This window comes from Cinclus cinclus, chromosome 3, assembly GCF_963662255.1.
Source record: "Cinclus cinclus chromosome 3, bCinCin1.1, whole genome shotgun sequence".
In the NCBI taxonomy this organism is placed as follows: Eukaryota; Metazoa; Chordata; class Aves; order Passeriformes; family Cinclidae; genus Cinclus; species Cinclus cinclus.
Window position 1 is genome coordinate 68248345 of NC_085048.1, and position 15599 is coordinate 68263943.

The window sequence follows — 15599 nt, forward strand, 5'->3', positions numbered from 1 at the left end:
GATGCTAAGAGAAGAAGTCAACTACCACCCTGTTCCAAGAGGCTCCATATGTTACTTCTGGAACACCGTCTGGTCTGGGAAAGTGGAGCCTCAAGGGCAGTCAGGAAAACTGTGAATGCAGTCTTCTTCTTCTGCATCACTGAGATGACAGATTGCGTGGTTTAGATGAAATTTTATTGTAAAAACAAACAATGGCTCATCATAATGTGCATGGTGTGCACTACTAACAGTGAACTAAATGTTTTCAGTTAGAATATCCTAAGGAAAAAAAAAATCTGTTTCTGGTGTAAGCTTTTGTGTGAAGAGAACCAACCCCAGAGTGAAAAAAGGCAAAGAGGAAAGAGAAGACAAGAATGAGGTAGAATAGGGCAAAGAAACACAGAAGAATAGATAACCAGGAGAAGGTATTCAAATGAACATGCAAAACCTCGCACAATGATCAAATGTGACACATTACCCATTTGCACAGATCTTAACCTCATATTTATTTGAGCTTTTCTGCCGGGACAGAAAATAATTAAATTAAATTAGGAGCTCTCAAAATAATGCACATCCTTGAGAAAAACACTCAGGGCACATTCTTCTAAGAATAAAAGGAACACTGCAATAGTATCTTATGCTTTGTTCTTTCAAGACACCCTAAAACACTTTCAGCTGCACTGCTTCCCTCTAAGAAAGAGATACAAAACCTGCCTGTACAAGGGATTGGCTCCTTGCACAGCCCAAGACAGTACACGACAGCAAACTAGTTTCAGATTTTGACCTGATTGTCATTTCAGTGTAAACACAAAGCCCCAGATTATTTAAAGCAATAAATTAAAAATTCAGCTTTCTTTGGAAACATAATTTCTTTTGATGGAATGATAGAAAAACACATTAGCAATACATGTGATTATGTATGATCACAGTTTGTACAGTTTCCATTTCGCTGTAAGCAAGGGTTAAAATAATTAACTGAGAGAGTGAATTATACATTTCCTTACCAAAGTGGCTTACTGTGGGAAACACTAATGACAAATGCCTCTCCTGTCTGGCCAGAGAGGGTACGCCCACTCTTATCCACAATAGTTCCAGAAACCTAAATATCAATTGAGCACAGAGAAAGGAGAAGAATTAAATGCACAACAAAAATAAAAAATTAAAATGGGTGAACTGCTATAATTCAGAGCAGGGAGACCTGTACTCCACTTAAAAGTCATGAGGCACAACTCAAACAGAAAAATTAAACCCTTTTTAACCATATAAATGTTAAAATATTTTTCTAGGAAAAAGAAGACTGGCCAAAGGTTTTTGTCTTTCCTTCTTCCCCCACCCCCCTTCCCCCCAACTCAGGGGGGAAAAAAGAAAACAAAAGCAAAAGGAGAAAACTACTCTGAATCACTCAGCACCTAGGTAGCCTGAATACCATGGTATCACTCTGATGACAGCCTCTGAACCAATCTACAGGACTTTTTGTTCAGGCAGCTATCAGCAGTCACCTTCTCCTCACCTCCCCATTAAGGTTATTTCAGGTTTCAGGACTGCTATTAAGATGTTTGGTGGTGGTTAGTGGAAAGGTGGGTCTGGCCTTAAAAACAAGTTACTCCTTCCACCACAAGGGAACATCAAATGTTGCAACTGAGTAGTGGAAGTGTAAGTTTTAACCTGTATAATCACTCTTCTTTAGCAGTATAAAGAAGGAAATGTGTAATTAATAAATAATGTCCTGACCCCAACTAACTACTTTGAAGTCAAGAATTTGGGAGGCAACTGAGTGAGCCAGGAAAGGCTCCTCAGATGCCCTGGTTCTGGCCAGGATAAGGTTAATTCTTGCAGTAGCCAGAAGGGGGCATGGCTAGGACAACAGAGGTTTTGGGAGATGCTGGTTCCAAGCAGAGGGAGCAGTCAGGGTGGCATGGCTGCAGTCAAGTTGAGCTCCATGGTGAGCATTTTTGCATGTGAATCAATTGCTCTTTTATACACTTTTGTTATTAATATTGTTGCTGTTACTGTTCCTTTTCTTATTGCTGTTTCCAGTAAACTGGTCGTACCTCAACCCCTGATCTTTGCCTTTTGTGCTTCCAATTCTCCTCTCCTTCCTGCCACAGAGACAGGGGAAGAAAGTGGGGGAGGAAGAAAGCGGCACATGGTTTGGAGAATCTCAGTGAGGACACTGATTTGCAGAGTACTATTCCTACACCACAACACCAAGTCTAAAAGTCATTTTTTCCATAAGATAGAATGGGTTTAGAAAACTGCATGCGAAAGTACTGATGCCACTTCCCACCTTCAAAGTCCTCAGTCAAGGAAGGTGATCAGTGGAATCTTAGAGAGTTGTGCTAAGGGTTGTAACTTCTCAACATAACCGAACTGAAAAGGGAACAAAGAATGAGGAACCAGGCTCAAGGACCACTCTGCTCAGGGCAATGAAGACAAAAACTCAACTCAGAAAACATTCTGCGCTAACTGACCAAGTACAAAGTTGTGAACACAGAACTTCTACACAATGACACCTCCAAACTAGTCTCTACTCTTCAAGATTAACTAGAGACTTTTATGATTGCAATTTCCAAGCTCACTTGCAGCAAAGTGAAATATCAGAAACTACAAAGAAAGAAATGGAAAAGGAAGAGAACATCACTAGGCTATCACACAATCCTTGATGTCTGCACTTTGAATGCTGTATTCTATTGTCATTCCACTCTGACTCGAGGAAATGGAAAACAAAAATGCGACAATAATGAATGAACCAAATGGAACAGCTAAATAGAATAGAATTTTTCAGGCTGAAAAAAAGATGACTAAGTGAGGCTCTCACAAAGGACTACAAATGGCAGCAAAATATGCAACAAAGGGAACATAGAACAGCTGCTCATTACCACTTTCAAGAGAAAAATGGCAAGACACAATAGAAATTATCAGGTGAACTGCCCAAAACTAAGCAAACTTTCAAACCAGCACATTCATAAGGTGTGAAAGTTACTGGCAGATTATTTTGTAGATGCCTGGGTCCCACATGGGTTGGAACGCAGATGCAAGGAAGGAGTAAACACATTCAACAAAAGCCTACAAACAGATACCAACTGCAAATCAGAAAGCTTAGACTGTAAACTGTAGAAAACTGGAAGAATACATCAGAACTTTCAAAACAATCTTATTATTTTTTTGCATTTTTTCCAATGCAATCATGACTGACAACTATCAGAAAAAGACACATCAAAGAACATGGAGTAAGACAGATTTTTCTAAATTCAAATGGCCACTCATTCTACTTGAAAATATGTCAGATTTTGCTTAATTTCATCCTTGAAGCACTAGTTCCTATTGCCCTCAGGACTGCAAGTCTGAAAAAAACCCCATCATTAGACCTTTTCTTGTGGAAATACACAGAATTAATACACACTGGCATAAAGTCATTCCTTAGTCTATGGCTTAATCTGCTGAACAGAGCTATCCAAGGCTGATTTCACAAAACTGTAAGAGGTTTTACTTTCATAATCATGTGGAAAAAAGTACATTTCCAATAAACTCATTTCCTTCACTTCAAAACACTAATCAGCTACCATCTCAGCTAGTTCATAAATGAAGCTTAAGGATATGTAAAAAATTAAAGTATACTTACAAATATGGGTCGGGAAGCATACTCTTCCTCAAACAACATCTGGAGTGCAAAAAGAGCTGCCTACAGAAGAATATGTTGCAAAACATTAATGATGTTTTGAGAGTTCTTCAGATTGTTAATTTCTTTTTGTTTCTATGGGTTTGATGATCTTTATTTATTTATTTATTTATTTATTTATTTATTTATTATATGGCTGTTTATGCAACTTGCTAGCTCATATCGCCTGCCAGAACTTACTACACGCAGGAAGTTTTACCCTTAGCCCCAAAATCTTCCAGATGTTTCGAAATATGTTTTGGTAACAAGTAGAAAAGAAGTATCACAGGGAAAACAAATTAGACTACTCTGAAACCCAAACTATGTCAGCACGTACTTCTCCCATACATCTGCAGCACATCCCCACCCCAAATATGGTTGTATGTACCCTTCCCAGTACACATTCACTGCCCTTGAGTCTGTTTAGACACGTAGTTTTCAAAGGGAGGGCTCCAACCACCACCAATTTTTACAGTAAGAACTGCAAGTGACTCCTTTGAAGGTCCTGAAAATGTCCTCCCTCCTCAGGGTAAGAAAGTAGCCCATGAACACGCCCTTAGCATTATGTTAAGCCTATAAGCTCCTAGCCAAACCTCCGTGATGACTGGTCAGATCTGCAAAGAGCAGGTGATGTCACTGCACATGTTATTCAACTGATAGCAAAAGCCTGAAGAAACACTGTGCACATATCCAGCCAGACTTTTCCATATAAAATTACAAGACAGTTTTAAGTACCCTAACAACCCCCTGCGCTGAGCAGTTATTAGATAAAGAAAGAGGTGTTAAAATCCCATGAATTGTGGCATATCTCGACATTTTATTCCTTCTATTTTACCCTTCTGATCTTCTATTCCAAACGGTTACTTCTTAAAAACCGATGGCAGAGTTAGCCCCCCCCCCCCCCCCCCAAAAAAAAAACCAAACACCTTTTAATAGAACTGCTTTACAAGCCTTCCCACACCTGAAACCAGATTCACTGGACATTCCCTCTCCAGTGGGCATCCTTTGGACAGACATGCTTACAGTGAAAAATAAAATCAGAAACATTTGGAGACGTTGAGCAATACAACAGAGTTTCTGGGAATAAGAGAACAGCTGGCACAGACAGCCAGAAATATACAAATGGCACATATTAAGAGAAACCTTCTGGAAAAGGCTGATTAAAAACCGTCTCCTCACATTCTACCCACTTGCTATCAACTGAGGAGTCTTCTCATGTATTTAGTAAACAGCAGTTGATAGCTCAAGAAATATTATCTTGAATTTCTTTGGGTAGTACACCAAACCCTTATGTTTTTGTGGTGGGGTTTTTTTCCCCAGAAGTCTCACCTTAGCATTGGCAGTATCAAATATGGTTTCCACCAGTAAAATGTCAACTCCTCCATCCAAAAGTCCTTTGGCTTGTTCTGTATAGGCCTCAACCAGTTCATCAAAAGCTGTAAAACAGGAATGATGCTAATTTCATCTGGAGAAATGTCTTTCAAGCCTACAGCCTAAGTCAAATATCTTGGTTATAAATACTTACTTATGTTCCTGTAATCTGGTCTCTCCACAGATGGTGACACAGAGAGTGTCCTGTTTGTTGGACCCAGGGCTCCAGCAACGTATCTCCTAACTCCTAGACCAAGACACAGGAGGAGAAAAAGACCCTAAACTGTTTACCTTTGGCTTTACAGTGACAGTCAATATAAAATACCTCTGAGGATACCAAGACATGCATATCATTCCATGATAAAGAACTATAAAACAGGAAACTCTTGTCTCAAATCTAGAGTTTAGTCAGCACAGGTTCACCCAGCACATCCAACTTTTTTTTTTTTTTTAATCCAACAGGATGTTCAATGTATACTCACAGGACAGAAGAACATTTCTGAAAAGGTCAGCCATCTGAATTAATTTTTCTTCTAAGAATCATTTGTGTCTTACACAAGAAACTTCATTTAATTACTCTAAATGCACAGCATAGAACTTTCCTGGCATTTTTCACTACATTCTGGCATGTATCATAAAACCCACACTTTTAAAAAGCATATTGCAAATCTTACTTTTTTATTGCATAGTATGAATCACATCAGTAAGGTGCTATCTGAACAGCAGCAGCACTGTTAGACTGAAATACAGTTTGATTGTAGAATACAAGCAGAAATTAGTCTGAAAGACAGCTTTATCTACAGGAGTGCAAAGGAGCTAAAACCCCTCTCACATAATGCCTGGAAGGCATTGGTAGAAATGAAATGAAAATATTAAGATGATTCCACTAGCTGCCAAATAAAGTAAAACCACTAGACAAACACTAGGATTAACTGGTAATCCACATTTACCTACAATCAGCTATCTTAGTTCTGGAGTACAAAAACTTAAGCCCTACAAACCTAAGAAACTTCTAACAGCCCCTGCTGAATTCATTTTCTCTAAAACATGTCTGATGTGTATAACCAGGCAGGCACAGGACAGCTGTGCTGAAGAACACCTTAAGGACCAGATCCTTCAAACATAATGAAATCAGTGTGATATAAATAGATATTAAATTGCTGTTACTCTGCCTAACTTGTGAACATGCGCAGCATCATTTTATCTCCCCATAATGTAAACCATCAAGCTATCCTCTAGTTAGCAACATTTCAAAGACTGCAGCATTGTCAAAACCACAAACAAGTAAAAAGTTAAAATAGTACTAACCTGTCTGAGCAGTTACAGTGTCTGCTGCTTTTCTGGCCACCTGTGCAGAGACTCTGTTTAATCGATATGCCTGGAACAAATACAGAAAATTACTGAGCAACCTTTAGCTCAGTCCAGGGTAACTCATCCTCAAAGAAACACAACACTTGGATCCAACTGCTGCCATACACTCTGAAGGGTCCCGAAGTCACACAATCATGCATCAGCACTATCAGAAGGCTTCAAGAAGAACAGCTCTATACATCTCAGCAACAGATTTATATGGCAGGTTCACCCCATGCATGCCCCAGCCTACAGCTGCTAATCATAAAATTTCATTATTTAATGAATGAATTTCATTAGATGAATAAATAAATAAATCCTGCTGAGATCAAGAAGGTGAAGGATGGGACTTTGATGACAAAACTAGCCTACTCTTAAGTTCACTTTTTATTCAAGTAAATGCATTTCCAAGTATTTAGTTTCATATATTTCCCCAAATTCTCAAAACAATACATAACAAATAATAGGCACAATAAATGCAAACTAGAAAAGACTTCTACACACACCAGCACAAACAACACATAAGCAATATCCAGGAAAAAAGCAGTTCTATTGTGCCATTTGGTAAGTTGGAAGGACTAAAGTGAAACATCCCTGTTCACACAACTAAGAGATGCTGTGAACACTCAAACAAAAACCAGGACTAATTATTATTGCCTGTACCTCTGCCAACAAGAAGTACACCATGTCTGTGACAAAGAAAGTGTAATTGTCCACAGCAGCAGAAAGGAGCTGCGATCCCGTCACATGGCTCAAGAGGCAGCATGCAGCTGATAAGCAAACACCAAAGAATCCTGGGACTAAGCTAATCTTGGTTGCTAGGACATGATTAATATTTTAATGTGTAAGTAGTTTAGCATTCTTACCAAATGCTCAAGGCCGTAGTCAGCCTGTGCAACTCGGGTGCTGCTGAAAGTGTTGGTTTCAATGATGTCAGCGCCTGACAGCAAGTATTCCTGCAAGACATGAGAGAAAAAAAGCCTGAGGTATGGAACGCAAGTAACCCAACTACTTGGTCTCATCCAGTTGACAAAAGTCATAAATCATTTCCCAATTCAAAGCTGATCAAAATCTAAAGTCCTTAGTCAAAAGCACAGCGCCAAAGCAATAGAAATGTTCCATGTAACCAATTTTCAGAATTTCAGTGTCAGCCACACTTTCTAATAACAAGTGACATTTATAGTCACCTCTGCCACTGGAACACATTCTAGATTTCTGCACAGGGATATGGTCAGACACAGTCCAATCACCATCAGCAAACAAGGACTGCTCTGCGAGGCCTCAGAGAAGGCCCAAATTAAACAACAGAAAAGATTAGAAAATTTAAATGTTCTGAAGGAATTTATACAGCACAAGAGCACACTGGGACAGAACACGAGCTTAGGAGAATTAAGTTTTGTGCAGATCTCATTTAAAGTTTAACTAATGACCGAGTTTTAAAAACACTTCAGACTTCTGTTCCATTTTGGTTGTCTAATTCCCAATGAAGTAAACTCAAATCAATGCAAACTTAAACATTTTTGCAGATTCTAGCCTGTATTTGTAAAAGCTCCATCAGCTGCCCTTCTCCCTAACTCATCTTTTTGAACCCTGGCATGATCATATTCAAGGAAATTAAAACACTTGAAGTGCTAGTTAATCAAAAATACTGATGCCACCACTGAACATAACCCCCTTAGATTTTCCTACAAGAAACAGAAGAACTCATTGAGTTCAACAGTGAAAGTCTTGATCCAAACGACAGCTGAAAATAAATTTGTTTTAAAACATGTTTTGTTGCAAACAAATATGCTTTCTCTCAATTCCTCTTGAAAACATATAAAAATATCTACAAATGAATATATGAAAATATGCAAGCTCTTACATGTCAACCAATAACATTAATTTTCTGAAAATTATCTAAACATGCTAAATGTATAAAAGCCCTCCAACTTTACTGTCTACCACCACAAAAGGAAATAATATTCTCAAAGCAGGAAGTTAAATTTTGCCTTTGAAAATACATCACGTCTCTTACATTTGAATCTGACCTTGCCAGCTGCCAGCCAAGGTACAGCTAACATTTACTTTTTAAACTACTGATATCTATGAAATCTAATTCACTGGGTCATTAACAAAAAAAAAAAAAAAAAAAAAAAGAAAAAGAAAAATTCCATCTATTATTGCAAGTTCCTTCTGTCCAGTTCTCAGAAGAAACAGCCCCTGGTAGCTGCAAAATACGAAGTCACCACCCATTGCTCAGAAAGCCTCTGACTCAATAGTTGCTGCAGGGACAGGTAGCACAAAAGACAGTTCGTTTTTTGCTCTCTTCCTAAAGCACCTGTAACTGGTAACTACAGAGATAACAGCAGGTTACTTGGTTTGAGCCAATACACACATTCTCAAGTCACATCACTATTTCTCTGCTAAACCTGGCAAATTCAACTGTTAAAGCAGCTTACCCTATGAAAACCACAAACTATTATAAATTCCAAGGTTCATGAGCACTATTCCTCAGTTGAACTCAATCTACAAATACTTCCTTCTGAAATTTTTATAGGTAAAAGACTGATTCCTTCCAGCTCATCATTCTTAAAATCCAAAGAATGGCAGTTAAAACTTAATTTAAAAATACAGATTACCTTCTAAGTTTAACCAACATATGCCAAATATTATTCTCCTAAATTAAATACAGATTTTGTCAATAAATAATTGTAAAAGCCCAGAACAGATGTGAGGCTTCAGCTGAATAACAAATAGCTGCAACACTATTCAAGCATTCCAATTATTACAGTAAGACCTATGAATACCTGCAACTCAATAAATACAAGACTTAGGAAGTTGTTTTTTAAAGTCTAATTGAAGACAGGCAAGCAATGAAATCTGTTTGCAAATTCCTAATCATCAGAAGATTAGACTGTTTTATTCTCTGGGCCACATGTTAATATTCTAGGGGAAAAACAAGATTGTGGAAGCACATATACTCACTAGGAAGCTCATATACTCATTAACTACAGAGGCTTGCTTCAGGCTGCCACATTTAACAGCCCTTTAATACAAATTAAAGAAACACATCTAGAATTCAGATATATCCTACTTAGATGTATTTCAAGTGCTAGCTGAGAATAAGAAGAGGAAATAAAAATTAAATAAAACAGAATCTACAATTAACAGAAATACATCAGGGACATAAATCAAAAAGGGATTTAAAAATAGCATCACCTGGGTGACATCAGGAAGCAAGATAAAAATGCTGTGCTCACACAACCAGAACAGTCAAATCTGCTCATTCTTTTTCACATGGTTACCTAGCACTCTTTTTCCTATCCCCAAAAGACAGTGGAGAGCCAGGAGTCTGTGGTATGGAAAAGGCGAGTGCAGAGGCCAAGTTCTCCCTCTCTCTCTTGTCAAGAGACAGAAACCAGAACCACCAACCTTGTGTATGTCATAGATTATATCAGGCTGAGTTATACTGAGAAGGTCATTATTGCCTTTCAGAGGCCTGGAATGATCTTTAAATTCATGCCCTCGGAAATCCTCTTCTGTCAGCGCATGTTGCTGGATCATGGTCCCCATGCCCCCATCCAAAACCATTATCCGCTCCTGCAGAATAGATTCAATTTCATCTTCCACACTTTTCTGGAGATCTGCTGGAAAAAGATAAACTCAGTATTTAAGTAGTTCTGAAATTCCCTATCTATACACATGGTCAACCTGAGCTCTTCCCATTCCCAAGAATAAAGCAGCTAATCCTCTGCTGAAATCAGACAGTAATTGGTTTACTTCACCTGCAGCTCCAATCACCAGATGTAAGGTAACAGCAACATCTATCTAAATACAATTAGGCTCAACTGATCCTTTACCTAAGGACAGTCCTACACACAGTCAACCACAGAAAATATTAACCGAAGTTCATAAGGGCATACATAAAAATCTCTACATAAACTAGTTTCCAAAACTAGTTTGATAATTTCCACCCCAGAAATGTCTGAACAGCAAAGCAGAGCTGCCTCTTGTACCAGACACCACACTGTAAGTGGTACACAAGTGCAAAAAAGAAATAAGTAAACTTCAGTAAAAAACAAATACCCAGATCTACTCTAATTCTCTGTATCATAATGATAAAAAGAAATAAACTGAGCAAACAAAACCAATTTTTCAACTGAGTCCTAATTTCCCTTAGGATTACAGTAGTAAATGACAACCTGACAAACACCAATACATGCCAACAGATAATAGCTAGGCTTTACTTTCTTTTGCACAAAAGTAACAAGATACTCTTTTCCTCCACAATAATGCCAGAAGAAAATATATCAAGCAAATCACATGGTTAATTATAAGCTATTGAGAAAAGTAAATCTAACCATGAGTGAAACAAAATACTGCAAACATTTCAGCACTATCATTAGAAATTAGATGCAGTATTGCTTCAAGATCCCAAATACAGCCCATCCAAACATTAAGCAAAAAGCTTACTCTGAGGCATTAAAAAAACAAACAAAAACACAAACAAATGAACAAGAAAACCCCCTGATAAAGCCCCAAGACCACAGCAAAAGTCATTCTACTTTTCCCCTTTAGAACATACACAGAATTGTTTCAGAATGCAAACACAGAGAATCACAGAGTGGATCAGGTTGGGAGGGACCACAGGGGCTCATCTGGTCCAACCTCCCTGCTCAAGCACGGTCATCCTAGAGCACCTGGCACAGGATTGAGACCAAGCAGTTCTTAAATATCTCCAGTGAGGGAGACTCCACAACCTCTCTGGACAATCTTTCCCAGTGCCTGGTCAGCCTCACAATGAAGAAGATCTTCCTCATATTCAGGTGGAACTTCCTGTGCATCAGTTTCTGCCCATTGCCTCTTCTCCTGTTGCCTGGCACCACTGAGAAGTGCCTAGATCTATCTTCCTGGCACTCTCCCTTTAGATACTTGCAGGCATTGATAAGATTGTACAGATAGCATAGATTACGAACTATCACCAAAGGCCTTGTAAAAAAATGCATGCTTTCCAAGGCACAAAAATATCATGTCTTGTTACTACTACACACAATGGTACTTAAAAATCACTGGCAACTGCTAACTGATTTGACTTTTTTCCTTCTGCATTTCTGCAATGCTTCTTCTGTTTTGACATCAGTACTGTTAAAAAGCAATGTGCTGGAGAGAAGCTAGGGCCATGAGGAATGCATTGCAAGGTTCCATTTATACCAACACTCTGCAAAAACAGCTCTAAATCAGAAGTAGTCTCAGCAGGAAGAGAAGTCAAAGAAAATGCACTCTCTACCAAGTACGAAGCATTTGAAGGCAGATTAAAATACCAAAAAGTAAGCCACCCTTGCTTCAAGCTGAAAGTTTTAACATCACACAGGCAGGCTCAGCAGGTTCTTACATAAGAGCTTAAATCTACTCATGCTAAATCATCAAATTATTCATGAAAATAAAATCAATCCTTGAGCTAAAGTCTTTTAGAAGCAAGACACGAAAAACTGTATCTGAAAGTAGGTCTGCAGTGCAGATTCCCAATGGAGTGTAACTCACATGCTTCCAAGAGCCATAGCCCAGGGACACACACACAGGCACTGAAGCTCACTGGAGCTTTAACAAGCCTCCGAAGCCAACTCCTTGGCCCTGAGAGCTGCAGAACAGACAGCTGAGACATGCTATCAGAGTCCTCCCAGAACCAGTCCTGCTTTTCATAGGCTTTAACCTACATGCTCCCCAGCCATCTCCTCATCCACACTGGGAGGCAAAGATTTACCCTTTGGTTGTAATACTGCACCTCATCTGGTCCATTTTACTTTCGCTATGCTTTCCTCACTGAACAGAAGCATTGAGCAGTCTGTGGTTTTCTGGTTGTAGGAGCACAGACTCCTGCCTCATCGCTGCAAGAGCCTTACTCAAGTTTTCCAAATCTGTGCTTCTTCAGCAGCAAAAAGCTGAAGAAAACAGGGTGGGAATTATGAGGGCGACCATCAGTGCCAGAGGTGCGCAGACGCTATGTCACATAGGGGTCCAACAGCTCCAAACCCAAAAAAAAGCCTATTTACCTGTCCTTGCTATGGATAACATCTGAGTCCTCTTCCAACAGAAGCATGCACTATTTGAAGTTGTGTCCTGGCATACTGATGGTGCAATTTCAAGTTGAAAGCAAAGTCTGCAGACAGGTCCAAAAACGCTCCAGAAATCAAAGAAGATTGATTCAAAAAGCCATACTAGGAAGTGCTGAACTCTGCCCTTGGAACAAAAGCAGGGAGGGAGCTGGGAATCAGTACCATCATCTTAATTCAGCATTCAGCTCATTCAATTCCCCTCTCCAGCACAAACAAGGTGCAGAATATTACAGAATAAAAGAAAAAAAAAATGTTCAGACAAGTTTCGAGGCAGGGAAAAATCAGGTCAGCCTTTTGTTTTTTGTTGTTTTTACATATGAATCCTGCTCCTACCTCTGCTCAGCCTGTAGCTGATGAAAATTCTGTTTAATAAAGGTCACTGGTGAGCTTTGGGAAATGGATATCTTTTTCCATTCAGGAGTGTCAGGGAATAAGGCAAGATGATGTTCCTTCATCTCCTTATCCCAATCCAATCACACACAGGCTGTATGTGCAGAATTGAAGGGATGTGTATCTTCTACAAGATACAGCATTTCAAAGGTTTTAATTAGCTCTAAACCAAACTTTTGTGATGCCTGCAATGATTCTCAAAAGGTATTGTTTTATTCCATTACAAATATATTTTTAGTATAAAACAGTCCTGTATACAAGTACTTGGAAGTGAATAAACGATTGCAAGCTGTTTCCAAAGCTTTTATAAAGGAGCAACCCAACTGTGACAGTATTAAGCATTTTCATCCCATTAATGTGCCAGAACACAAGTGCAGGAACTATGCAGAGAGAGAGAAGCACTTACAGGACTCGCTGTTTCCTAGGTTGACCAGCTCCTCTCTTGGCTGGAAACAGAGTCTCTCCATATTTGCACATCCAAATTTAAGAAATCGGCAAATTCCCCCCAACAGCTCCAACCACACATCTCCCCATCATTCAAAATACAATCATGCAGCATGCAGAATTTACAGTATTAGTATCTAGAAAGGATGCTCTTGCTATCAGCCAGCCACAGACAGCTCATAACCTCAGAATTATTTGCTGCTCAATTAATTAAATTGTCTTCAACTGGAAGCCCTCTGGCAATAGTAAGAGCATCATGAACTGTAACAACAGATGTTACACAGGTCCTCTGCAACAGTGGGCAGCAGCACCCTGTTGCCATGCTGTTACCCAGCCTATCCAAAGAGAAGTACTGGATCTTAGCACTTCACCTTGGGCAACTATGTGCACCTTGCTAATATTTCCACGTTGGCTCCTGTCTTATGAACCATCCAGTTCTTACAGAACAGACAGACAAGATACTTATGTACCCAATGCATTCACACAGTTAGCTTGAGAGGCAACCAACCACTACAAAAGCCACTATTTTCAGAATAGCAGGATCCTGTTAGCTGTGCCCACTGTGTCTAGCTAAACATGCAAATCCCAGGTTTAGAAAGCTCCCTGTGTTATAATCACAACTGTTCACTTTCTGATATTTAACTGCTCACAACAGGTATTCATTACAGGCAGGACTCACAAGGAAAAAGACCTGCACGGCCTCACTTTGTGGGATGCCCTGCCCCTCACAGGCTAGGGAGAACCACTGTGCTTAGCTTCTCCATAACCCACTCTTGAATCCAGGTCCTTTGCCTCACTGCCAGAGGGACACACCACCACCTACTGCATCGTGCCTGCTCACTGGGGCTCCACAAACACCCCCATCATGCAATTTTTGTTTCTATCTATGCAGAACTCCTCTCCCACTGCCATGACTTCTCAAGCTGCTACCACAACACCTTCACAACTCCCATTTCAGCCAGACCCATTCGGTTCTGCAGCAGGGCAGTCGCCAGCCCCCGGCTTGACCCCAAATGGGATGGGAGAAAGGGCAGGGCACATCACGTCAACATCCTCTTTGCCAGAGGAACATGGAGAAACCTGAGGCCACCGAAGCTGGCTATGGAATCGGTGCCGAGCAGGACGGCAGGCCTGTTTGGACATGCCGAGGGATGCAAGCCCGAGCTGAAGCACAGGCTCAGCACCAGCAACTCCCTCACGAGTATTCAAAGTGCTTGGGATCTTTGCTGGCCGCAGCACCACTGAAAGCAGCCACTGACAGACCAGTCCATTTTAAAACACCAAAGCAAATTAGGAGTTTTAATTTTACTTATGCTCCCCATCCAAAGACTTCTGTTTCACCCGTGAAATGGCACTTTTGACTTAAAGCCCCGAGCAGCTGGAGCACACCCAGCCCCCTCCCAGCGAGCCCGTTTTCACTTTCCCGGCATAACTGCGTGGCCGGACGGGTCGGTGCGGACACCCTGGCCGTCCCTCACGACCCCTCCCTGGCAGGATGCAGCTGCTCCAAGGGGCCGGCGTCAAAAAGCGCCCTCACTCCCTTCCCTTCCCTTCCTTCCCTCCCTCCCTCCCTCCCTCCCAACAACGCCACACGCGGCTTCTGAAAAAAAAGTTCAACGCGGTGCGTTAAGTGCCGCCCCCGCCTACACCGAGCCGCGGGCACCACCAGGGAATCGCAAGGGCGGGCGCGGCGGCCGCTCCCTCACCGCCCGCCCGGCCACCCCCGCCACGGTCCCCCCGCGCGCCCGGCGCTCGCGGCCGTTACCCGGCGGCCCCGTGAGCGCCATCGCTGCCGAGACGTCACCGCCCGCGGCCGGGGGCCCGCGCGCAGCCCGTGACGCGCCAGCTCCGCCCCGCGCGCGGGCAGGGAGCGCGCGCTGCCCTTGGCCTGAGGGGAACGGGGCGTCCGTGCCTCCGTCCATCCATTTGTCCGTCCATTTGTCCGTCTGTCCCTCTGACACACAGACAGATACAGACCGGCACACAGACCCAGGCGACAGCTCGGCCTTCGAACTAACTCGCCTCAAGTCCAATGACCCGGGGAAGGGATGATTTGGAGCCAGGCAGAGCTCAGTAAAATTGACTTTTCTCCCATCGCGGGGAGAAGCGGGGCGGGGATGTGGTGTTGGGGGATGATTCTTTCAAGCGACAAATGTGCTGCAAGTAGAGAGGAATGTACTGTTGAGAGGAGGCTTGTAAATGTGCCTTACGGAAGCTGGAAGTCGGACTTGCAGTGATGTATGGATACATGTAGACCTGGAAGCAAGACTATACAAAAGGAATCAAATTTAAGTCACAGTTTGCTTGACAGT

At 41.3% G+C, this 15599-nt stretch overlaps 1 protein-coding gene across 1 annotated transcript in view; it reads right to left on the reverse strand.

The window, feature by feature from the left end:
* The window catches only part of MTR (5-methyltetrahydrofolate-homocysteine methyltransferase), a 48492-nt gene extending 33418 nt beyond the window's left edge, over positions 1-15074 (reverse strand). Inside the window, exons 1-8 of the mRNA XM_062488979.1 lie at positions 15053-15074; positions 9773-9987; positions 7225-7314; positions 6317-6386; positions 5163-5255; positions 4967-5073; positions 3602-3661; positions 984-1078 (exon numbers count right to left, since the gene is read on the reverse strand). Of these exons, the coding sequence (XP_062344963.1) occupies positions 984-1078; positions 3602-3661; positions 4967-5073; positions 5163-5255; positions 6317-6386; positions 7225-7314; positions 9773-9987; positions 15053-15074 (752 nt within the window). The remainder of the gene's footprint in view (positions 1-983; positions 1079-3601; positions 3662-4966; positions 5074-5162; positions 5256-6316; positions 6387-7224; positions 7315-9772; positions 9988-15052) is intronic.
* Positions 15075-15599: the final 525 nt, after the last annotated feature.